The 24,984-nt window shown below is 35.5% G+C and overlaps 4 protein-coding genes across 5 annotated transcripts; all 4 read left to right on the top strand.

The window, feature by feature from the left end:
- The first annotated feature begins 281 nt into the window (after positions 1–281).
- LOC108202297 (pectinesterase/pectinesterase inhibitor) lies at positions 282–2,668 on the top strand. Its single transcript, XM_017370686.2, has 2 exons — positions 282–1,112; positions 1,725–2,668. Exons 1-2 carry the CDS (start codon positions 296–298, stop codon positions 2,402–2,404), a joined length of 1,497 nt encoding a protein of 498 aa, XP_017226175.1. The 5' UTR covers positions 282–295; the 3' UTR covers positions 2,405–2,668.
- Positions 2,669–4,657: 1,989 nt separating this feature from the next.
- Positions 4,658–7,642, top strand: LOC108201585 (pectinesterase). The gene is made up of 2 exons (XM_017369875.2): positions 4,658–5,683; positions 6,568–7,642. The coding sequence occupies exons 1-2, from the start codon at positions 4,687–4,689 to the stop codon at positions 7,407–7,409; spliced, it is 1,839 nt and encodes a 612-aa protein (XP_017225364.1). The 5' UTR covers positions 4,658–4,686; the 3' UTR covers positions 7,410–7,642.
- Positions 7,643–13,122: 5,480 nt separating this feature from the next.
- Positions 13,123–15,456, top strand: LOC108202056 (pectinesterase). The gene is made up of 2 exons (XM_017370427.2): positions 13,123–14,376; positions 14,627–15,456. The coding sequence occupies exons 1-2, from the start codon at positions 13,263–13,265 to the stop codon at positions 15,325–15,327; spliced, it is 1,815 nt and encodes a 604-aa protein (XP_017225916.1). The 5' UTR covers positions 13,123–13,262; the 3' UTR covers positions 15,328–15,456.
- Positions 15,457–18,458: 3,002 nt separating this feature from the next.
- LOC108200620 (condensin-2 complex subunit H2) lies at positions 18,459–24,724 on the top strand. Of its 2 annotated transcripts, XM_017368838.2 has the most exons (11): positions 18,459–18,781; positions 19,486–19,585; positions 21,000–21,124; positions 21,194–21,330; positions 21,458–21,866; positions 21,954–22,123; positions 22,345–22,512; positions 22,622–22,720; positions 23,749–23,850; positions 23,956–24,114; positions 24,262–24,724. In XM_017368838.2, exons 1-11 carry the CDS (start codon positions 18,598–18,600, stop codon positions 24,490–24,492), a joined length of 1,884 nt encoding a protein of 627 aa, XP_017224327.1. In that variant the 5' UTR covers positions 18,459–18,597; the 3' UTR covers positions 24,493–24,724. The 2 variants fall into 2 exon arrangements, with proteins under 2 accessions (XP_017224327.1, XP_017224328.1); XM_017368839.2 differs by lacking the exons at positions 18,459–18,781; positions 19,486–19,585 and adding an exon at positions 20,585–20,736.
- The last annotated feature ends 260 nt before the right edge of the window (positions 24,725–24,984 follow it).

Raw genomic sequence — 24,984 nt, forward strand, 5'->3', positions numbered from 1 at the left:
TTCGTTTTCGGTCTTGCTACATGTAGTCTTGGTGGCTGCGCAAGGTGACCCTGCAGGAGGTGGAGGCGCGGGAGGGGTCGCTGTGGCCCCTGAGGCCGGGGGAGGTGCCGGAGGGGTCGCTGTGGCCCCTCAGGCCGGGGGAGGTGCTGGAGGGGATGGGGGCGCTGAGGCCGGGGGAGGTGCTGAGGCTGGGGGTGGTGGAGGTCTCCTTGGGGGATTTCTTGCGGGGCTTGCTCATGGAGGCGGTGGAGGCGGTGGAGGTGGTGGAGGTGGTCTTTTAGGGGCGCCAAGTAAAATGATGAAGGCTGGGATGAATAACGCATTGAACCACCTAGAAGAGGTCATTATGAATTCGCCACTATTACAAGAAGCTAAGAAGGATCCCAGAACAACAGCAGCTCATGATGTTTGTATGAATGTTCTTGATCGATCAATGAAAGACTTGCAGAGAACTTTGGAGAGGATGCATGTTCTCGATTTTGATTTAGATGACTTGGATGACCGTCTTTTTGATCTCAAAGTTTGGCTATCTAGTGCTAGTAAAGGTCAAAATACTTGTTGCGATGCTTTTGAGAAAACAAGCGGAGAGGCAGGGGAAAGAATGAAGGAACTCCTGAAAGTATCTAAAGAACTGACAGTTACTACTTTTAATATGATCGATACATTAGGCACTTTTTTGAGAGGTTTGCAATCAATGGGAGTGGTACCCGAACAGGAAGCACAAGGACAAGGTGCCAATACACAAGGACAAAGTGGAAGTACACGAAGACTATTACAGGTCCCATTGCCACCAGATCAGGTTCCTGCCTGGGTAAAGCCGAACTGGAAAAATCTTCTTGCAGGCGATGGTGCCAAAGCCAAGGCTCATGCTGTTGTTGCAGCAAATGGATCTGGGAAATTTAAGACTATTAACGACGCTGTGAAATCAATTCCACCAAATAGTCCAGAGATGTATATCATATACATTAAGGAAGGCGTTTATGCTGAAAACGTTGTGATTGGGTGGACGCAAACTAATGTGATGGTAGTTGGGGACGGCCCAGAGAAAACTAAGATCACGGGTTCAAGATCTGAGAAGAGAGGTTACAACACACTGCAATCTGCAACTTTTGGTAAGCTACACTTGTTCAATCTCCCACATATTGCAAAGAAAATAATTTTTCAGCATTAGTGGATAATTAATCAACATATATCCACCACATACATAACATGTGTTAAGGCCAAATGAGGACCCTTATATCAATCCATTTGGAACATTAAACAAAATTTGAAAGTGTATTCTTGAAATGAAAAAATGGATATTTTGAATACCTTTTGGCCGCTATAGAATTGCCTTTAATTAAATGTTTAAAACGGCTATCTAGTCCTACAGGTCCAGTTTAGCCAACCATTATATATAGCCAACCTCGTTAGAGATGCTCTTATGATATTTCAGGGTGTCCAGATCAGAGCCAGGGGCGGACCGAGTGTACGACCATGGGTGGCCATGCCCCCCCCACCCAAACACCCTTCCAGCAGCATAGTAGTAGTACTATATAGTCTCTATATAATCTCTATATAATCAGTTGTAAAATCTGAAAATGCCCCCCCCCCCACCACATGTTTGTTTATATACATTTGCCCCCCTTATACGTCTAGTCTGCGTCCGCCTCTGATCAGAGCTGTCAGTTGACTCTACTAGATTTGTATAATAATGTGTGTGCGCTTGTTTGTGCGTTGTTCAGGAGTGGACGGATTCAATTTCTTGGTAAAGGACGTTGGATTCGAGAACACAGCAGCCCCAACAGAAGGCCCTGCAGTGGCACTGCGCATAGCAGCAGACAAAGCAGTCGTGATCAACTGCAAAATGGATGGCTATCAAGACACTCTCTTTGCCCAGGTCTATCGCCAATACTACCGCGACTGCCAAATCTCTGGCACCATTGATTTCGTTTTTGGAGGCAGTGTTTCCATCTTCCAAAACTGCCACATAATGGCCAGAAAGCCTGCTCTTGGACAGGCTGACCTGGTCCTAGCCCAAAACCGCGAATTTGCTAATGACATTTCAGGAATAGTACTCGATGGCTGTACCATCAAGGCCGAACCAGCTCTAACTTCTGATAAAGGTGTCCTATCATACTTGGGCCGCCCCTGGAAAGAGTACTCAAGGATGATTGTAATGAATTCCGACATTGATGGTTTTATCAATCCTAGTGGATGGGATATATGGCTCCCTAACAAGCCAAACACTCAGCACTCGTATATCGGAGAGTATAACAACAAAGGCCCGGGTGCTGATGTTTCACAGAGAGTGAAATGGCCTTCATATAAGAAACTTTCTCCTACTGAAGCTGCTACTTATTGTCCTTCAACTTTCCTTAAGGCCGATTCCTGGCTTCCACCTACTGGTGTCTCTGTGAAGTGAAAATCTTCGGCCATTCGATATATCTCAACAACATTATGTATCTGACATTTTGAATGCATGAACAATAAGGAGGCAAAATGAGTCTCTAATTTACATGGTGCCGCTAAGAGCTGTAATGTGATCCTGAATAGAACAGTACACAGAGGTAGGTTTATCAATTTTTTCATAGGTTTTTAATGTAAACTTGTCAAGTGTTAGTTTGAGATTTCCCTCATTACATTGCATCTTATAATCAGATTTGATTGACTACGATTTCAGTTCTGGATGCTAGCTTGTTCTTAATTTAGTGTTGATCGGTCTATAACTATTTTTCTATTTGTTTGGAAATTGTAAATATTTGTATATAAAATTTCTAGTCATCTTGCTCAGCCTTAGTCACTTTTTAATGCATTTACAAATTTTGAGTACATAAAAAGGAAGATCAACTTATACGCTTTCTAAGTTATACCATATTTATTTGGGTTTTTTTGCAGAAATATCATGATTTCAGAATTTTTCAAAAAATAAATTTTTCGATTTTTAAAAAGTATTTTCAAATATACGGTTTGCAACTATTACAATCATATTTGCAACCGATCCACAAATAGAATTTTAAAAATTTAATACTTGAACTCATATTTGATAATATAATATGTCGTATAACAAATTGCGCTTGCAGTTCATAGCTGCCGCAATATATACTTTCACCTCTACAAACAGCAACAAACTTATAGCGAGTCGCGGTTCATAGCTGCCGCAATACTTTCACCTCTACAAACAGCAACAAACTTATAGCGAGTCGGAAAAGCTTGAATACTGAGAAATGTGCAAGAAGTACATCAAAGAGAAACACCACTATCAACGTCTCGGTGAAGCCGAGAAAGAGGGTGATGAAAATCCATATATTTCAAGAAAAAACACTACGACAAATTTTGAAACAAAACAAGAGCACCCGGAGCTGCGCAATGCTTGCACCTCTACAAACAGCAACAAACTTATAGCTAGTCGGAAAAGCTTGAATACCGAGACGTGCAAAAAGTATATCAAGAAAAAACACCGACGTCAAAGTCTCGGTGAAGCCGAGAAAGATGGTGATGAAAATCCGTATATTTTCAAGAAAAAACACTTTAGTACAATGATTAAGAGTGATGATGATGAGGTTGAGCTCAATTACTCGCTTCTGAAAGACATTGAGAACAAAATAGTAATTTTGGAAATTAAATTTCGATAGGAGTGATGTTCTTATTGATCTTCAAGATTGTATTAGATTGGAGTCTATTATTGAATAAAACTTCCAAGCTTTTGTCAAAAAAAAAAATCAAATTTGTATTTTCAATTATAAAAGTTGCTGATAGTATTTTTTGGAATGAAACTTAAAAAGTAGTAATTTTGGAAATAAGTTTTAAAATAACCGTATTTTTAAAAATACTTTTAAAAAATAGTATTTTCAGTAATTTCCATATTTATTTATACAGTAATGTAGACTCCGGTACTTAGTCACTTACACCATATTTTACATGTTTTAAAAATAACTTACACCATATTTTTACCTATTTTTCACAAAATAAGTCCATATCTTAAAAAAAAATATGTAAGTATGTATTTTTTTTCCTGAAATTAAGTACCTATTTAAGCTAAATAATGAATATGAAACAGGTTAATAAGCAAATATATGATCTAACTGACCCCAACTTCCAGTTTCGTTATTAAACTAATAAAAATTTGCATTTACATGTGTTATCACGTTTGACTTGATAGAAAAGTATGACCCATGTAAACAAATAGTTAAAGGTGGCACTTGTTCCATACAAAAAAAAAAAAAGAAAAAAAAGGTGGCACTTGTTAGTCCACAACAGAACACGACATGACCCATTTTGGAAGGCCAAATATATTTGAGTCTTTCGGTATAATATAACGAGGATGTGGGACATGACACATTTTGGAAAGCCAAATATATTTGAGGCTTTCGGTATAATAATCAGGATGTGGATTTGGCCGTCACCATATTTGGGCATTATATATCAAATAGTACTTTTCCTAAATGAGCCACAATTCTGGCTATTTATAAGAAGCTTACAATTTGAGTTTGAAGCATGTGTGGTTGGTTGTCCGGTAAGTTAGAATTTATAAGGCAGTGAAAGGCTGTTGAATCTGCACCATAGGAGTTGACATCTGAGGGCATGCATGTCAAAAAATAGGAGCTAAAAAAAGATAATTGCCAAAATAGAGGTGAAGTGTTTAAAGGTAGTTAAATACTGTGGTAATCTTCTCTTCATTCACATTTCACAACCTCTGGAGAGACAATGGCTCTCAACAAAAAAGTTGGGATTATCGGATTCTGTTCGGTCCTCCTGGTAGCCATGGTGGTCGGTGTGGTGTACACTCATGTTAACAGCGGTGACAGTGAGGCAGAGGAGGGTAAAAAAGACCAAATTAAGGAATCGCGAAAAGCTGTAAAATCAATTTGTCAGCCTACACAATACAGGGAGACCTGTGAAAAAAATCTCATGCCTGTGGCAAAAAATGACACGGACCCGAAAGATTTGATTAAGGCCGGGTTTGATTTTGCAATGCAACATATACATGAGACAGTTAAGCAATCGAAGCTGTTGCAAGAGGCGGAGAAGGATCCGAGGACAGCCTCAGCTTTTAAAGTTTGTAAGAACGTTCTGAGGCGAGCATTAAAAGATTTACAGAGATCGTTTGACAGAATGACTGATTTTGATTTTGAGGACCTGGATGATCGCCTTTTCGATCTTAAAGTATGGCTATCGAGTGCCAGTAAAGGTCAGAACACTTGTTGTGATGCTTTTGAAAAAACAACAGGGGAGGCAGGGGAAAAAATGAAGGAGCTTTTAAGAATATCTAAAGAGCTCACAATTAATGGTTTCCAAATGATTGATGAACTAACCCGTGTTTTGAAGGATATGCAAATACAAGGCACAAATACGCGAAAACTATTGCAGGTTCCTTTGCCTCCGGACCAAACACCTGCTTGGGTGAAGCCGGAATGGAAAGATCTCCTTAAAGGCGACTGTGCCAAAACAAAGGCTCATGCGATTGTGGCAGCGGATGGTTCTGGCAAATTTAAAACTGTTGGCGAAGCAATAAAATCGATTCCACCAGATAATCCAGACGTGTATATTATATACGTTAAGACTGGTGTTTATGCTGAAAATGTTTTGATTGGACCTAATATGCCTAATGTGGTGTTGGTTGGAGATGGCCCGACTGCGTCGAAGATCACGGGTTCCAGATCGGAGAAGTGTGGTTACAACACACTGCAATCTGCAACTGTTGGTAAGTCGCACTTGTTCCATCTCCCACAAGTTACAATTTGGGAAAATTAAACTATAGGTCCCTGAACTATTGACATTTTATTGTTTAGGTCTCAAAATTAAAGATTCCGTATTTTAGACCACTTAACATATGGAAAAGTTAAGTGACCTAAAATACGAAATCTTTAATTCACTTAACATATGGAAAAGTTAAGTGACCTAAAATACGAAATCTTTAATTCAGGGACCTAGACAATAAAACGTCAATTGTTCAGGGACCTATAATTTTATTTTCTTTTAGAATTTTGTAAGAGAAAAACTCTTCTCAACCTTTAAGCTCTCATGCGACTAGCCAACTTATATATATAGTTAGTTAGTTAAGTTCTACGGAGACTCGTTGCACAATGTTTGTTCTTAGAGGAAAATATGTTATCTTATAAAATATATGCTAGGAAGAACACAATTATACATATTATATAACTTAAAAGTTATCTAAGTTCTGCAAGCAATAAACTGCAAAACATATTTCTGCAAAACATGTTCCGCAAGTTATAGAACATGTTCCAGAATATGCAAGTTATAAAACATGTTCCAAACATGCGTGAATTTTATGATTTTCAATGGAATAGTGATCTTTATATAACATATTTAATGGGAAAAAAATTATTATAATTTAATCGAAAAACATATATGATCTACACGGTCTCCAATAACATATATGGAGTAATTATAAAATTCAATAGTTGGAATACTTTTGGTTGCTGTAGAAGTAACTTGTATTTGATCTTTATAGACCTGTTAAACATTGTTCAAATATGAGATTGTCTATGTTAACATTAAATATCTCAGGTGTCCTAAGCAAAACAATCAGTTCACCCTAAATTGATTGTGCCTAAAAATATACAGGAGTGGAGGGATTCAATTTCTTGGCAAAAGACATGGGATTCGAGAACACAGCACCAGCAGATGCAGGTCCTGCAGTGGCACTTCGCATAGCAGCTGACAAATCAGTTGTGATCAATTGTCGTATGGATGGTTTCCAAGACACTCTCTTCGCTCAAGTTTACCGCCAGTTCTACCGTGATTGTATTGTATCAGGCACCATTGATTTTGTTTTCGGAGGTGGAATTGCCATCTTCCAAAACTGTCAAATATATGCGAGAAAACCTGCAGTAGGACAGGCTAACATGATATTAGCACAAAATCGAGAATTTAAGGATGACATTTCAGGAATAGTCCTAGACAGTTGTTCTTTGGGTCCACAACCTGATCTCGCGGCTGATCCTGTAATCCAATCTTTCTTGGGCCGCCCCTGGAAACCGTTTTCGAGAATGATTGTTATGAATTCACAGATTGAAGGTTTTATTAATGCGTCAGGATGGGATATTTGGCTCCCTAACCAACCAAATACTCAGGATTCATATATTGTAGAGTACAACAACAAAGGCCCCGGGGCAGATGTTTCGAAGAGGGTGACATGGCCTAGTATTAAGAAAATTGCTGGTGATGAAGCTAATACATATACCACTACAGCTTTCCTAAAAGGGGACACGTGGATTCCAGCTACCGGTGTTCCTTGCACGGCAAGTGGTCCACCTAGCCTTTCAGCTGCTCCTGCAGGTGGCGGTGCCCCTGCTAGCGGGGGTGCCCCTGCCAGCGGGGGTGCCCCGGCTAGTGGGGGTGCCCCGGCCAGTGGCGGTGCCCCTGCGAGCGGCGGTTCCCCTGCTAGCGGCGGTTCCCCTGCCTGAACCACCACTGCCACTAAAGTGTTGATTGTATAGCTTTTGTAAATAGGCAGAAATGAAAACCATGCAAGCATGTCACCGCAATTATTTATTTTTACCAAAATGATTATAATGTTGCCATATATAATTTGGCAATGTTGTGCAATTTATGTAGGCCTTCAGGATGTACATCATCTTTTTTTTATTGGCATGAGTCATTTATTTTTTATATATGTTTTTCATCTCAGGTTTTAAACTATTCTTCACAGTCTTGTTATTAAAAATTTTTGCACTTTTAGAATGTTATATTATACTGGAAGCATTTCTTATGGAGTTAAGCACGTATGTAATTCAATTTCATTTGGTTTTAGAGTAAAACATGTGACACTAGAAGATCATTCATGCAAAGTACAGCCTGAGATGCCAAGTCGGCAATCGATCGATACAGCTCCTAATTTTCTTCTACACGGATTGATTCCATCATTTTCATGACGAATGCTTTGTCTACAACAAATTCATCTATTCATGATGTTAACCATCAATGTCATCTTCATAACTGTGAGATAATCCTTGTATGACAATTGTAATTCAAGTTCTTACTCAACAAAAAAAGTATTGGCAATAAAGTCATCAACAATGAAATCATGCTATCAAGTTAGATAGTATGCTAAACACAAATTAGGGCTAGCTGCCAAGTAATATGCTAAACTTAATGTAAATTCTGCTATGTATACTTTTGAGAAAGGTTGCAATGATATGACTATTGTTGTAAGACCTTATGTCAGGTGATGGTTACCCTCCCTCTAACCATTGAAGAGAATTGTAGTATCATATAATTATTGTTTGAGTGATTAACACTTTGCACCCCAGAAGTATTTTAGGTGTTTTTTCGATTTGGTCTCAAACATTTTTTTTTCAATACGCCCCCAAATGTTTAAAAATCGCTTCGATATGCATCTCTTTGACCATCTTCCGTCAAGTTGACCGTTAAAATTAACAGATGTGCGGTTTACACTTTACACCCCATAAATTTAATTTTTTTTCATCAATATTATGAAACAGAGCACCTGAAAAAAAAGAACTATCACATCACAACTCATGATTAGCCTAGCTAGTCACGAGTTGGCAATACACCAGATGATACCAACCGGGAAGCACAAACATAATTCTAGTTGCAAGTATTTGCTTTTCCTCGTATCATCTTGAAGCCCTTAGGTTCCAACCATTTCTTGTTTTGCGAAAATATTAGTGTCTCTTATGGACAGAGACGGATCTTAGCAGGGGCAGGAGGGCAACTGACCCCTTAAATTTTTATTTTTTTAATATTATACATATTTTTAGGTTGTAAAATTGAAACTGACCCTCTTAATTTTTTTTGACTCCTCTTAATTTTTTTTACAAAAAAATTATCCCCTTTAACTTTACAGAGTCAGATCCGCCACTGCTTATGAAGATGGTGAGAAGAAGTAATTTGTAGAAACTTGTTATGTTTACCGGTGTCAATGTCGAAGAAGGGTCTTGTTATGTTTCTTGTGCACTATCCTTATATTTCAATTCTGCAGCCTCATGTGGACTTCGGGCTAAAATTGCTTGGAGCAGATGCTATGTCAATTCCTGGGCTGTATAGCTTTTTCCAGGTATGTTCATTTGGTCAGAGCAAGTCCTAAACTCATATTTAGGTAATGTGTCAAAAAAATGCACTCCAACATTAGAGCTGAACAAAAAAACCGGGCCTAAAAAGACCGTCTGGCCTGGCCCGGTAAAAAGACCGGATAAAGCCCGTCTACTAAAAGCCCGGCCCGGTCTTTATCTGGCGTGCAAGTCCTTACAAGTCCTTGATTTTTTGTCAAAAATCTGGCCCGGCCCGGCCCGGCAAAAAATCTGGCCTGGGTAAAGACCGGGCCTGATAAAAGACCGGTCTAAAGCCTGGATAAAAGCCCGAAAAGCCCGGATAAAAAGCCCGATTAACCTATAAATCGGAGTTTTTTACACATCCAAGTCCATGTATAAATATTAAACATATCCCCACATCAACTAGACTAATTAATGCTACACGTACTGACACAAATTTATATACAAAATTTAAATTAATTTCAATCAATTCAAGATATGTATACATATATATCACGTCAATTCATTTATACAACTCAAATTTCAGTTAAATAGAATGATATGGAAAAACTCAATAAAAAAAGGTCATATAATTATTTAAAATCATAACTAAAAAAAGCCCGGATAAAAGCCCGGTTAAATCTGGCCCGGCCTGGTAGGCCGAAGTAGGCCTCATTTTTTCATAAGAAATCTGGCCCGGCCCGGCCCGGTTTTTGAAAAGCCTGGTCCGGGCTTTTGAAAAAAAGTCCGGGCTTTTGAAGGACCGGTCCCGGGCCTAGTGGGCCGGTCCTTTTGTTCAGCTCTATCCAACACTATCCTATGTTATCCTAAATCACTAGCACAACCTTAATTCTCCTAGTCATTACCTATTTATAAGTAACCTAGCCATTACCTATTTAATATTTATGAATAAAATAATCATCTCTCTCCTTTATTTGTCTATTCTCTCCTTTTCCCTTTCTTTCTCAAATTTATTATTAAAATAATCTTAGGAGAACAAATATAGAGATTACTTTTGTAGTTTACACTAAAAATAGATTACTTAAATCACTAAGACATACTAGCACTTATTATTTTATATTATTTATAAATAATAGGATAGGTAACCTATTGGACTTGCTCTTAACGATTGTCAGTACAAGACCTATATCATGCTAATACTAAAGTGTGGGCAAGAATAAATATTAAACTTACCATTCCAGAAATCAAACGAACCCAAAACTTCCATCTGCACAAATTGAATACACAGTATATTTAGGTTATTAATTTGGGTGCTGATTATAAAATTATCTAAGCACTTCAATTCACAGAATTAACATTTGGAACCGATAAATTTAAAGATTAGTCGTCGAAGATCTGATCTTATGTCAAGCTCGATCTTTTTTTATTCAGGTGCTCGTTTCAGAATATTCATGAAAAAAAAATAATTAAACTTGTGGGGTGCCTACATCTGCTAACTTTAACGGTTCAAGTTCACGGAAGATGGTCGAATGGATGCATATCGAAGGGTTTTTTAAAGATTCGGGTGCGTATTGAAAAAAAAATTGTTTGAGATCAAATCGAAAAAACGCCTAAACTTCTGGGGTGCGAAGTGTATACTCTTATTGTTTTACACTTTTCTTATATAAAATCTGTTTTATGTAAAAACTTATTTTTGCACAAACAAAGATAGACTTTTCATTTGCCTCCCTGTATTAACCCATTACTGAAATTAGTCTTGTATAACTATTTTTTTTATATATAAGACTTATGTTATATAAATGATTATATTTTTTTAAAACTAGGGACGTTTTATGTATAAATATTTTCTTGTTAAATGGAAAATATTTTCTATTTCAAATTTGTAGATTATTTAACAAACTAGTGAAAAAAGCCGCGCTTCGCGGCGGCGTGATAAATTTTGATATGAATCAGAATTATAATAGGATAAAAATTATTTTGAGTCATCTTCTCATTAAACATATCACAAATGAAAAATACTATAATTGATATAAAAATTTGTTTAAGTGATCATCCTTTCAAACACAATACTAATAATAAAATTAGTTCGAACCCCCCTCCCGTCAAAGACAATATTAATTCATAATTATTATTTTTATGATAAATTAAATATTATAATTTAGATCAAAATTAGTTTGAGCCGCTCTTTTGTCAAACACAATACTTATAACAAAACATTATAATTTAGATATTAGTTTGAGTCGTTTTACTGTCAAACACAATACTACTAAAAATTATTCTAATTATGACAAAATTAAAGATTATTTTGAATTGTGTAACAAAAAAAAATATTATAACATAGATAAAAAATTATTTTAGCGACTTTACCGTCAAACATAATACTAATAGAAAAATTTATTATTATTTGGATAAAAATTAGTTTGGGCCGCCTCCCGTGCCCGTCAAACGAAATACTAATCAAGAACCATTTACATTATCATAAAATCAATATATGATACCTATTTTTTATATATTATTTTATTTGTTAATTATTTTTATTTTTTGATTCCTATTTATTAGTTAAAAATTATTATTCTTTTATAAAAATTATTTTAGCGACTTTCCCGTCAAACATAATACTAATAGAAAATTTATTATTATTTAGATAAAAATTAGTTTGGGCCGCCTCTCGTGCTCGTCAAACACAATACTAATCAAGACCCATTTACATTATCATAAAATTAATATATGATTCCTATTTTTTATATGTTATTTTATTTGTTAATTATTTTTATTTTTTGATGCCTATTTATTAGTTAAAAATTATTATTCTTTTATGGTTCTAATTTTTGTTGCTATCAGTGTTTTTAATGATTATTATCTTTACAATCCTTTATTTTCTATTCGAAATTTAAGAAAATTATAAGACTAAATCGATAATAAAAATTGTACGTATTACCTTACAAATCTTAAATATAAATTGTATTTTATCTATAATTTTGTTAGTTTGAATAAATATAATCATATTTCTATTAGGATTACTAAATAGGAAAAGAATTGTCTCATCTTTAGAATTCAATAAGAAAAACTAAATAAAAAAAGAATTGTATCATATTTAGAATTCGATAAGAAAAGAGTTGTATTACTTTTAGAATTCTTGAACCTGATTTTTTGAATTATAACTATATTTTTTATCCTTCGCGGCTTTTATAAATTTAGATAAAATATTGTTTTAGCTACTTTCCCGTCAAACATAATACTAATAAAAACATATTATTATTTAGGTAAAAATTAATTTGGGCCGTCCTCCGCTTAAACACAATACTAATAAATAATCTTTTTTATAAATTTTGATACGAAATAATATTATAATTCCATAAGAGTTATTTTCAGTCGTGTTCCCGTTAAACATATCTTCAATATATTATATATTATCGAAAATAAGAATTGCATATATTACTTTACATAACTTAAATATAAATTGTATTTTATCTATTATTATTAGTTTGAATAAATATAATCCTATTTCTTTTAGGATTACTAAATAAGAAAAGAATTGTATCATCGTTAGAATTCTATAAGAAATACTATTGTATCATCTTTAGAATTTAATAAGAAGTACCAAATAAGAAAAGAACTGTATCATCTTTAGAATTAAATAAGAAAAGAATTGTATTACTTTTAGAATTCTTGGACCTGATTTTTTGAATTATAATTATATTTTCTCTCCGAAATTCAAGAAAAATTAGAAGACTGAATCGAACAATTCTGGAGACGCGCATCCTCCTTTATATATATATATTGATTGTTATGAATCTTAATTCTTACATGCTCACCTAATCTTGCTCTTGCTCAATCAGAGCTCACAGATGCAAGCCCTTAATAACATGAGGTGCATGAAACAATATAGGAAGTTAGAAACATTGTTCAAGTATACAAAAATAGAACAAACCTTAAATTTGAATAGTTGGACGCAAAGCTCGTACCATAAAGAGATGTTGAATAGAACAAATTGGAGTCAAATGTTCCCAAAATGGATTACTCCATCTGTAATCTTTCAGACCATAACTGGACCATTTGTTCTAAGCCTCAAGTTTCCTAAATGTTGTATTAACCCTCTTTCTTGTCATGCTTCTCTCTCCTTTTTTCACACTATATATATGTGCATCCATGCAATTGTACATTTACCCAGAGCCCTGCAGGGGTATCAAGCTAATAAAGATATCCCTTGTAAGCTCTGTGAAAAAAACTCATTCTGGGGGCAGAGTTTTTTTCCTTATCATACATGGTACAATTTAAAAAAAATTGAAAAAAAATAAATTTATAATGGGATTGTCAAAAAAGGCGACTGTTATAGGGCTATCTGCGGTAGTTCTGGTTGGGGTGGTGGTGGCGGTGGCTGTTATTGAGTACAAACACAGCGCTCATCATGGCAGTGCTAGCGGCAGCACGGCCACGAATGATGTGTCTACTTCTAAGAAAGCCATAATGACCATTTGCCAGCCAACTGATTATAAGGATGCATGCATCAAGAGCCTTTCCTCGTCCAACTCGACTGATCCGAAAGAACTTATCATGACTGGCTTCAAGGCAGCCATGAGTGACATTGCAGATGTTATTGGCAAGTCCAAGACTCTTCAAGATGCTGCAAAGGACTCGCGAACCAAACGAGCATATGAATTGTGTAGCGAATTGTTGAAAACATCTGCGGATGATCTTGGGAGATCAGTGCAAAAGCTTGCTAAATTTGAAGCTACTAAGATGGACGGGTATGTTGCGGATCTTAAGACATGGTTGAGTGGTGCTATTGATTATCAAGAGGCGTGCATTGATGCTTTTGAGAACACAACTGGTGATGCAGGGGAGAAAATGAAGAGTTTGTTGAAAACCTCCTCTGAAGTAACCAGCAATGGCCTTGCCATGGTTAATGAGCTCACCTCTATGCTTTCCTCCTTGCATATCCCGAATGTGCAAAGAAGGCTTCTTGTCAAGAAAGACCGTTCAGAGGTGGATCCTGATTACGTGTGGCTGAGATCTATTAATAAACGCAGACTATTTTATGATGATTATGGTCCTAGACTAGAACAACCTCCAAGTGAGGACACTGGAGCACGAAAACTCCTTAGCACGGATAGTCTTCCAGAGTGGATGAATGCACACCAAAGAAGACTACTTGCAGCTAAAGTAAAACCAAATGTTGTAGTTGCTCTAGATGGCTCTGGCCAGTTCAAGAGTATCAATGAGGCCCTCAAGAAAGTCCCAGCTAAGAATGTCGTCCCCTTTGTTATCCTTGTCAAGGCTGGTGTTTACCGTGAGTATGTTGATGTTCCGAGGCGTGTAGACAATGTCGTCATGATTGGTGAAGGCGCAAGCAAAACCAAGATCACCGGGAACAAGAACTTCATTGATGGAGTCGGTACCTTCAAAACAGCAACATTTGGTACGTGTTTGTCTAACACTTTAGACCCCAATTTAAAAAAAAAAAAATGTAGACTAATTGTTAAATGACCAATTCTCCCAAAACCTGAAGGTGTTGGGAGGAGGATCATATTATATTTTAACATTCCCCCTCAATCGAATGAGCCTGAGTTCTGATACCATGTTAAGTGACCAATTCTCCAAAACCTCAATTATATTATATTCTAACACTAATGCAACAGGCTAATAACCTTTTGTTCATGTTTCTACAGCTGTGAATGGTGATGGTTTCATGGCCAAAGACATTAGCTTCGAGAACTCAGCAGGAGCTGCCAAACATCAAGCCGTGGCTCTACGTGTGTCTGGTGACAGGGCTATCTTCTACCGATGCCAAATGGATGGTTACCAAGATACCCTTTACACCCACACCTACCGCCAATTCTACCGTGACTGCACAATCACAGGCACCATCGACTTCATCTTTGGTGACGCTGCTGCAGTCTTCCAAAACTGCAAAATGATTGTGCGGAAGCCACTGGATAACCAAGGGTGCATGGTCACAGCACAAGGTAGGAAAGACCATCGATCAACCGGTGGCCTTATCCTTCAGAACTGCTCCATCACTGCAGAGCCAGCATTCTTGGCCGCTCAGCCTCCAATCAAGGCCTACTTGGGGCGCCCCTGGAAGGAATTCTCAAGGACAATAATAATGCAATCATATATCGATAAAAACATCGTCCCCGAGGGATGGTCTCCATGGACAGGTACCTTTGGTATGGACACTTGCTACTATGTTGAGTATCAGAACAGAGGACCCGGATCCGACACCTCGAAAAGAGTGTCGTGGAAAGGTATCCAGAAGACTGTTTCTCAGCAAGATATTCTTGAGTTCACTGCTGGAAGGTTCTTCCTAGGTGATGCATGGATCCCAGTCGCCGGCATCCCATATGACTCCGGAATGACACGTCTTTAAACTCAGAATTTACTTTTTGTTGTTCCCTAGTCACATTAATTATGTACCATGTATGATATGATGCCTTTGTGCAGAGCTTAATATCTATCAAATAAACAGGGCTGAATGCAGAATTTCTCACTACCATGCACTCTGGGGCGCGCGCACACTGATAAAAGCTTAAATGAGAATATAATCACTTAATTCATAACAATTACAACTTAACTATTATCCTCAAAAATTTGTAATTGTATCGATATACCAAAAACTTGGATTTGGTTAGCCATTAAGGTAAATAAGTTGGTCAAGTCAAGTAGACTTAAACACAAAGTTATTAATAATTGTAAGATCATCTTAAATGAGGGATGCTCACAAAAATCTTAAATCTGGATTATTCGGTATTTTGATCCATATCCGATTAAAAAATTTCAGAAATTCGGATATCAAATGAGAATAAATGGAGCGGATATCCGATCCATCCCTATCTTAAACACTGTAAAACCTAAAATTGAAGGAAAAGTATCATATATAACAATATATACTATATAAAAAGTTCCATTAAAATTATTATTAATAAATTATTTTTATAAACAATATATTAATAATTTTTAATTTTGTAAAAATAATATTAAGAGTCTTGATTCTAAATCTAGTCAATTTCAGTGTTTTTTGCATATTCACCAATGATCTGGATCTTTAGAAGCATGTATAATATAACACGTCTAAACATCACAGACTACTACTGACCATACTTCAAATAAGTTGATTCCAATTCTTACATGCAGTTAGTTAACGCTCAACTCCAATATTTAAAAGAGTTGATTCTAATAGTTATATGTATCTAGTTAACGCCGAATTTCAATTCCTACATAAATCCGTTAATGCTTCTTGTTTAAGTTTTATTTAAGCAACTCCAAGACATTAGACCTCGTACGTAAAACTACTTATGTGACACCTACATGGCATCTATATCTATGTGGCACATTTTAGATAATAGGTAAAAATTCAACACTCCAACCCCTGGACTACATACTCACCCCTATCTTAAACAGTGTAAAACCTAAAAATGAAGAAAAAGTATCGTATATAACAATATATACTATATGAAAAGTTCGTAACAAACATTCTCTTTAACTAAATTCTTTTTACCCAACTTATTAATATTGGCTATATATGCCGAATATGTACTGAAATCAAAAATCATTGTTAATGTGTTAATATAATATAATATAATATCATATAATATAATATATTTACAACAACATTTTTTAATTTATGTGTTTGAGTAATTTTTTAACATTTACAATTTATTAGGTATAAATTTTATCAATATAATAATAAAATATTGTATATTATTTTTTACCAATTGTTAATTATATATTGCAGATTTTAAACAGATAACTAAGCACATGAAATAAATACTATGTTTAGTCACGCATGAGAGGAAATGACAACAATACGATTACACAATCGATATATAATTACTTTGGTTATTTTTGGTGTGAGTTATATTAAATTTAAGCAAAGACAAATATTTTAAGTAACTGAAAATAGATTAAGAAAAGATTTATTATCTTCAAAATTTTTAATCTGATTATTTATTAATCATTCAGATGACTTGAATTTCTTTCATTAGCACGAATTTTATTAATAAAATCACTTATTTAAAAATCAAAACTTTATTCTTCATTTCACTTATAATAAACACTTGTATATAGAATTACAATACATGGTCATTAATCATTTCAAAAAAATTTCGTATTACGACTATTTATAATCTCAGGTATACTAATCTTCAATTTGGTATCGTCATAATTTGATCCGAAATATTTTTATCAATATTTTTGATTTTTTTTGTTTGCAATTGGGTTAATAATCAAGTGAGTCACCAAAGTGAACTCAATGTATCAACTTGGTCACTGAACTCAAAACCGTCTCAAATTGGTCACTTAAGTCAGTTACATGTATCTTTAAATACGAGTTCAAAGAATAAAAGTATTATTTACATAGATTTACACATTATTCTTGAATGTTACCACAACTTAGGACAAGGTTATGACTTCTAGCATTTATGAAAATATATTTAGATTTTATCAAGTTTATTTGTTATTTATTTTTAATTAAAACAAAGGAATTAACTATATAATAAAAGATAAATAACAAATAAACTTAATAAAATCTAAATATATTATCATAAATAGTAGAAGTCATAACCTTGTACTAAGTTGTCGTAACATTTAAAAATAATGTGTAAATCTATGTAAATAATACTTTTATTCCTTGAATTCGTATTTAAAGATACATGTAACTGACTTAAGTGACCAATTTGAGATGGTTTTGAGTTCAGTGACCAACTTGATACATTGAGTCCACTTTGGTGACTCACTTGATTATTAACCCGTTTGCAATTTGATCCTAACTCTGTCTGTAATTTGATCTGGTATTGGGATACAAATATTTTTAATTTTGTGTCGTTAATTTTTCATCATCCTAAATATTCAAGTCATCGTTCTTATCATATGAAAGCCGTTGTAAAAGAAAACTGATTTAAAAATCGAAATATAAATATTTGTCAATTGCCACCACCCGCATCGACCACTTTCTTCAATTCCTCATCAGCAATGAGAAATCAAAATAACAGAGAACGAAGATATAATATCAGATATAATATCCTATCAAAACTATCCATAAACGCTTTCTGTAATTCTGTTTATCACTAGTAGCAGACGACGAAATAATATCCCATCAAAACTATCGACACACGCTTTTTGTAATTCTGTTTATCACTGACAACTTTCTTTGAGTCTCGTTGAAAAATTTATATGCTGAAACATCAGACAACAAAAATACGATATCCGATCAGATACATAAACATCAAACTCAATTGATCCATCTCCTTCATACTTCCTACAAAATTACTTCGTTTTCCTACTTCAAAAATAAAAAAACTATCCTCATACAAAAAATCCAAAATCATCAGATAGAACTTGACCAACAGCTAGTCCATCGTAATTAGTGTGGCTCTTAAAAATTTTTGGGCCATGAAGTACGGTAGGCACACACTCACACTCACATTCACAGCCCAAAAGTTCTGGCACAGTATCAAAGCGGGAAAATCATCATAAAAAATTGAAGCGCTCTTTCTAATCTCAAATACAGTATCCGCAAAGGCGTATCTGCATAGGCGTTTTATCTATAAGAATTTCACTCATATCTAGGGTTTTCAAACGGCGCTTGTTCTTGAGTCTCAAACAAAAAAACCCCAAGTTTCACATGAAAAATTGACAGGAAATGAGCCAAAACAAAGAAGATTCTGGGCCAGGGGAGAGGTTCCAGATGATACAACCCCATCGTGATCTTGAATTGAACTTTGAAATTGATGTTGCAAAGACTCTTGAAGATTATCTCCTACGGATTTGTTCTGGGGAAGGCGATAGTGAAGAAGATGGCCCTCCCTCTATTAATTTTGCTGAAGGTTTGGTTCTTTTTGTGTAATTTTGAAATCTTTCATTTGGGGTTCTTTAATTTTGTTTGATATAGCTGGGGTTTAGTGTTTGTATGTGTAACTTTGTAAATTTGAAATCTTGCATTTGGGTTTTTTAATTTGCTAGACTCCGGGGTCTATTTTGTGTGTGTGTGTGTGTGATGTAGTAAATTTGAAATCTTGCATTTAGGGTTCTTTAGTTTTGTTATATATAATTGGGATTTTGGTGTGGGCGCGCTCAGGTGTGTGTGTCTGTAATTTGAAATCCCACATTTGGGGTTCTGTAATTTTGTTATAGGTTTTTGGTGTGACTGTAATTTTGTGAATTTGAATCCTTGCATTTAAGTTTCTTTAATTTGCTAGATTCCGGGGTCTATTATGTGTGTGTGTGTGTGTTGTAGTAAATTTGAAATCTTGCATTTAGGGTTCTTCAGTTTTGTTATATATAATTGAGATTTTGGTGTGGGCGCGCTCAGGTTTGTGTGTGTGTTTGAAATTTGAAATCTCGCATTTGGGGTTCTATAATTTTTTTATATATATAACTGGTGTTTAGTGTGACTGTAATTTTGTGAATTTGAATCCTTGCATTTGGGGTTCTTTAATTTTCTTTTAATATATTGGTGGTAATTATAATGTGTGACTCTGTGTGTATTGTTAAAAAATTGAAATTTTGCATTTGGGGGTTTGTGTTGTAGCCGCGATGCTGCTTCAGAATTCGATACAAGTCTACAGTAGGAAAGTGGAATATCTTTATTCCTGTGTTCTAAATACTTTGAAGTTTTTAAAGCAACAGAGGTAAGTTTTTAAATTTCCAATATTCGTGCCTTATGTTTGATTTAATTTTGAGCATTGTAATTGTCAAGATTTGATTTTTATGATATATGATTTGTTTTATAACTTTGGTTATGTAAGCTGTAGGGGATGAAATTAAGTTTTGCATTTTTTTCCATGAATTGCAAGTGACCTGCCTTTTGTAGGAATCATTTTTTGATATCTGATTCTCTGTATCAAAATTGATGATTTGTAATTTCCTACGATATTTATTGAATGCGGTTATCATATGATTAGTTTATGCGTGAGTTTCGGTTTTCTGGAAAGTGGGACTATGATTGCGTATTGGCTATGTAAATGTTCACTCCTATTAATGAATAAAATGATTAAATCGTAAATTTGAACTTTATTGGACTGTTTTGTAATGTTTTTCGTATGCTAATTAGACTGTAGAGTAATTTATATCAAATAAATTCCTCTTTATAGAACTGATTAATTATATATTGTTGATAACATGGTTTTTAAATTGCCGCTTAAGCGAAAGTGCACCTATTGGGCTTTGCTTTTCCGAAGCGCAGAGCAAATACAAAAGCCACGCTTTATGCGTGCTTAATGCTGAAGCCCAAAGCCTAAAGCTAAAGTGCGCTTTTGTGTAAATGTTTCTTTTTTTTTAGTTCTGGACATAATTTCAAAAGGCGGGTCACTATTTTATTTTAATGGGCTTGTTTAAAAGCCCAATACATTATACTCACTCGACTTTTAGTCACGTATACACTCCAAAAAACCTAGCCGCCTCAATCATCCCTCCAATCATTAACAAAGCACTGGTATAAGACTTCAGAACAGCCACAAATCTTCAATCCACACATTCATGAGTGGCCACTGGCCCACTGCATCGTATCCACTTTTAAATACATTTTAGTACCATGACACATGGGCCTAGTTTTTTCCTTCGAGTAAATAAAAAGTAAATAGCATGTCCAATTATCTTAATAAATGAATATTTATTTTAAATTATATACTGCTCTTTGTTTACAAAAGCCTGTGCTTCGCTTTGCACTTCACGCTGCAGGAGACCCCTTACGCTTCGCTGCACTTTTTGCATTTGCCTTTAATAACGCTACATGATTACTGGTGCTATCAGTCATGTTTGGAGATTTTCAGTATATAATTAGGTACTGGTAACTTTTGTTAAATCGCCTTTGCTTGTGTCTTGTCTATTCCGATTGATGAATAACTGGCATTTATGGTGTATGGCACACAATCAAACCTAACAATAAGATTTGTTGTCTTACCTTTTAAATGGCATAAACAAGATACTCCCATGTGTTTTGTAAGATATGGAAGATTTTGCTAAAAGTCGTACATTGCATATGTGTGTGTTTGTATTCATTTCTTTTGCCTGCATTTTTTCCATGTTAATATGTTATAAAAGCAGTGAACCCAACCAATCGGAGGATGATGGTGACTCTAGTGACGGTTCTGCTCGTGATGAAGGTGGTGGTAAACGTCCTGCTCATGATGATGCAAATATTGATTTTTGGGTCCCAAATGACATCCCAGGTACATTAATTAAATATATGCTTTTGCCAAAGAGTTATAGTGCATTGCTAACAATTATTCTTAATGCAGTGGAACCAAATATCACCCTTGAGAGTGGAGCTTGTTGTATTTTAGATGACTTTGTGAAGCCCCCTGCAGATCTTCTCTTGCTTGAAGGTGACTGCTTAGATGCTAATGGTGAAGGCGGAGAATTGGATTCGTATCTGGTACCTTAATGCTTATAATCGCACTATAGTAATCATGTCGTTAATTCCTAGACCATTAACTTACCGCTTTTTCTAGCAATTGGATTCTATATAATTTTGATCAATTTTCATCTTTCTGTGCTTTTAGTTGGCCAAATGCGAACTCTACAAGGATTTCATTTTGCTGGACCCCTCTGATGCAGCAGCAATTGATGAATATCTGAAAGAGAATCAGGAACCAGAGGTAAAGCAGAATGGTGTCAGCAGAGGAAGCTCTCAGCGTTCTCACAAGAGCTTCTTATCTCCGACTAAAGAAAAGGGGGGATCTGCTCTTAAAAGTCCAAATGCGCATTTTGACCAATCTCCTGGTCTTGATCATGGCTTTGATTTCATTGACTTTAATAATAATGTTCCCCAAAATAACAACAGCGAATTCGAAATGGAAGGCGGTGGGTATCCAGGATCTGAGGATGATGATGATTCAGATGAAGATGATCTTTGGAAACCCTTAAACCCCCACGAACCGGGGAATTTGAAAGTTAAGCCATTTAAGGAAGGTAACTGAGTTTCCTTTTGTCCGTGTATATGTGATTTAACACTTTGTTATGAAGGTGACATGCTCACATCATGTTGCTTCTGCTCAGTGAAAGCTAACAGATGGGATGGGTCAAAACCCAGTAAGAGAACCTCTGTAACTAAAGAGTTTCCTCTTGCACCATTTCATGGTCCCATCAGTTCTGATATTGCACATGTATGGGAGTCACGGCGCCATCCTTCAGGAAGTCAGCAGTCCAAATATCCTCTCTACGAAAAGGTTATATATTTGGTGTACTGTTGCTCTGTTTTCAATCCTCAAAAAGATCATTTATTTATGGTTCTTCTGGCACTTCGTAGATTAGTGATAAGGCCTAGTTTTTTTATAAGTGAGGGATCTTAAAATTTCTGGGCAAAATTTATAGGCAGTGTGAAACAAAATTTAATATTGTGCATATTTTCTTTTTTCTTAGTTGCATTATACTGAATTTGTGTTTGCAGCTGCGGCAATCACTTGTTCTTGGGGAGCATGATACATTTGACGAATATAAGTCCAAGGCTGTAGATGAGGACAATGGATATGATAGTGAGGATGACTATTCTGGACCTGAATTTGACATGCCTGAGAATACATTCATGAATGAAGATGTTGCATACATGAATGAAGATGTAGGTATTCCTGTGATGTGGTTAGCCAAAAGTTTTATACCGGTCAATCTGACTGTCTGAACCCATAATAAGTCTGTCTAACTCATCTATATGTTTTATATATATGTAGAACAACAATGGCGGTGCTCCTTTTCACACTGATACTGCTTCTGGCAATGACGATCCAACTCCGGATGCAAATCTTGAAGATCTTTGTCACAAACACCTTGTATGGGCATTTCTTTCACTCAGAACATTATCTATTCTATAAATAATTATTTACTCCACACACCTGCACACACACACACACACATTTATATGCTGTTGCATTCTATTTTCAGTCCCATTGTAGGTTTCAATTTGCAGTTTACACATTTAATAATATTCAGATTGATATTTACGTGCTATAAAAATTAGTAAATTATCATTATTATGCCATGTGCAGTCCATAACTCATTCTTATAAACCAAGAGTTTTATATGGCAGTATAGTTCTGTACCCACTAAAATCAGAAATCCAGGACATAGATTTAAATTATATTATTAGAGCGTGTCGAAGAAACAAACTATATAGTACACAGCCTTGGGGCATTGAGATAGAGAAGAGGTGAATGTTTGTAAATTTGAATTTTGAAGTTTGGAAATAGTTCCTTCCTGGAATGGACTGTAGATTGCTCGCCCCATTTAAGATATGCCAGGTATTCAATTATAGGCTCTACATAAGATTGATCTAAATAAATGAAAGAGATTATTGCAGTTTCTAACCCTTAACTTTGGCTCGGCAGAACCAAAAATCTCCCTGAACCAACACCTCATATTTAATTATAATGGAAATTTTTAATGAAAGGGTTACAAACTACAACACATTATGAACTTTGGAGTGTCAATTGTCATTTTTCAAAGTATGGGTACTCATCTGCCAATGAGCCAAAGTCAAGGGTTACAAACTGCAATAATCTCTAAATGAAAATATAGTCATGGGCCTCATGGCAATGCTCATTATATATGGTTTCTTAATGGAACAAGTCCTCGACTTTGACTTTGTATCTTCTGACTTTTGCAATTCCTTCATTGTTTCCCTTTTTGCATTTATACATAAACAACAATAATGTGAATTATGTTATATATCAAAACTGTTCCTAGTTTATGGATTTTTTTTTTAAGTTTAAGATCAGAACATTACTGTTTTTATTATATGAAATGAGTTATAGATCCATAAATTTCTTTGTTTAATGTTATGACATCATTATTTTTTCAGGATTCTCTTGTCCCAAACCTTAAAGAAATTGAGGAACAGAATGAAATGGCTGTTCGGGTGTCAACATGGAAAGATCGAATTGAGCAGAGCTTGGAAGAGCAGGTAACTCCACTTGCTATCTCAGCATCTGCTGAACTTTGATACTGTTGAGTTTTTTGTACATTTATATTTGATTCAATCAAGTAATGAATGACCTTCAAATGATAGGATGCACTCCCTCCCTTTGACATACATACATATGGTGAGAAACTTTTGGAGAAGTTGTCTGTGGAAAATGAAGGTGAAAAGACCATGTCTTTCACTGATGTTGTTAAGGGACAAGAGAAACACGATGTTGCTCGAACATTTTGTGCAATGCTTCAGTTGGTAAGTTCCCGATGATCGTTGCAAGTACCTTCCGCAAAATTATCAAACAGCTGCATTTTTTAATATCAGTTGTTATTCTTATTTTTATGTAGTGTACCCCGTATCTTTATAAACTTGTGTGACTCTGTACTACTTATATCTCTCCAGGTGAACAATGGAAATATTGATTTGCTAAGAGTTGAAGATAATGGAGATAAGGAAGATAATCAAGACAAGGAGCGCAAATGCTACACTGCTAAAAAACCATTCTACATTAAGCTCCTTAGGCACAAGAGACGGCAAGAGGTGCAGCTTCGATCATCGAAGAAGGCTAAATCTCCGGCAACAAATACAAAAGCATCAAAAGGGAAGGGTAAGTCTGCGAAAAAAAAGCATTGATCTATCTTTCTCAAATGCAAAGACATCTGAACTGAATGGCAAGTTCTCTTCAATGCAATGAGAAGTGGGTCCTAAATGGTAGGGCTTGTAAGCTGTAATGACAGTTCTAGACAATGTTGAATTATACCGATATACCTAGAGAAGGAATTTTAACCATATACTCCACAATTTAAGCTTAGCTTATAATGTGGTGCCCATTGGTTTTTTTTATATAAATTTTCTTTGAACATAATTTTTTCGGGTTATTCAGTATTACATATTTACATTAAATGCACTGCTGTGAACTACCTTCTGTGCTAGGAATAATTTGTAAGCTCTTGGGTTCTCCTGTGCTAGACGAATAATTTGTAAGATCTTAGGTTCTCCTCCTGTGCTATAAGACTATGTTACCCGGACTCTCCATTTTCGTGCCTATACCCGTGTCCACTGGACATGACATGGGTGTGGGTATAGGATCTGTGTCGGATCTTTCTTATTACAACCGGATACCTC

This window comes from Daucus carota, chromosome 9, assembly GCF_001625215.2.
Source record: "Daucus carota subsp. sativus chromosome 9, DH1 v3.0, whole genome shotgun sequence".
In the NCBI taxonomy this organism is placed as follows: domain Eukaryota; kingdom Viridiplantae; phylum Streptophyta; class Magnoliopsida; order Apiales; family Apiaceae; genus Daucus; species Daucus carota.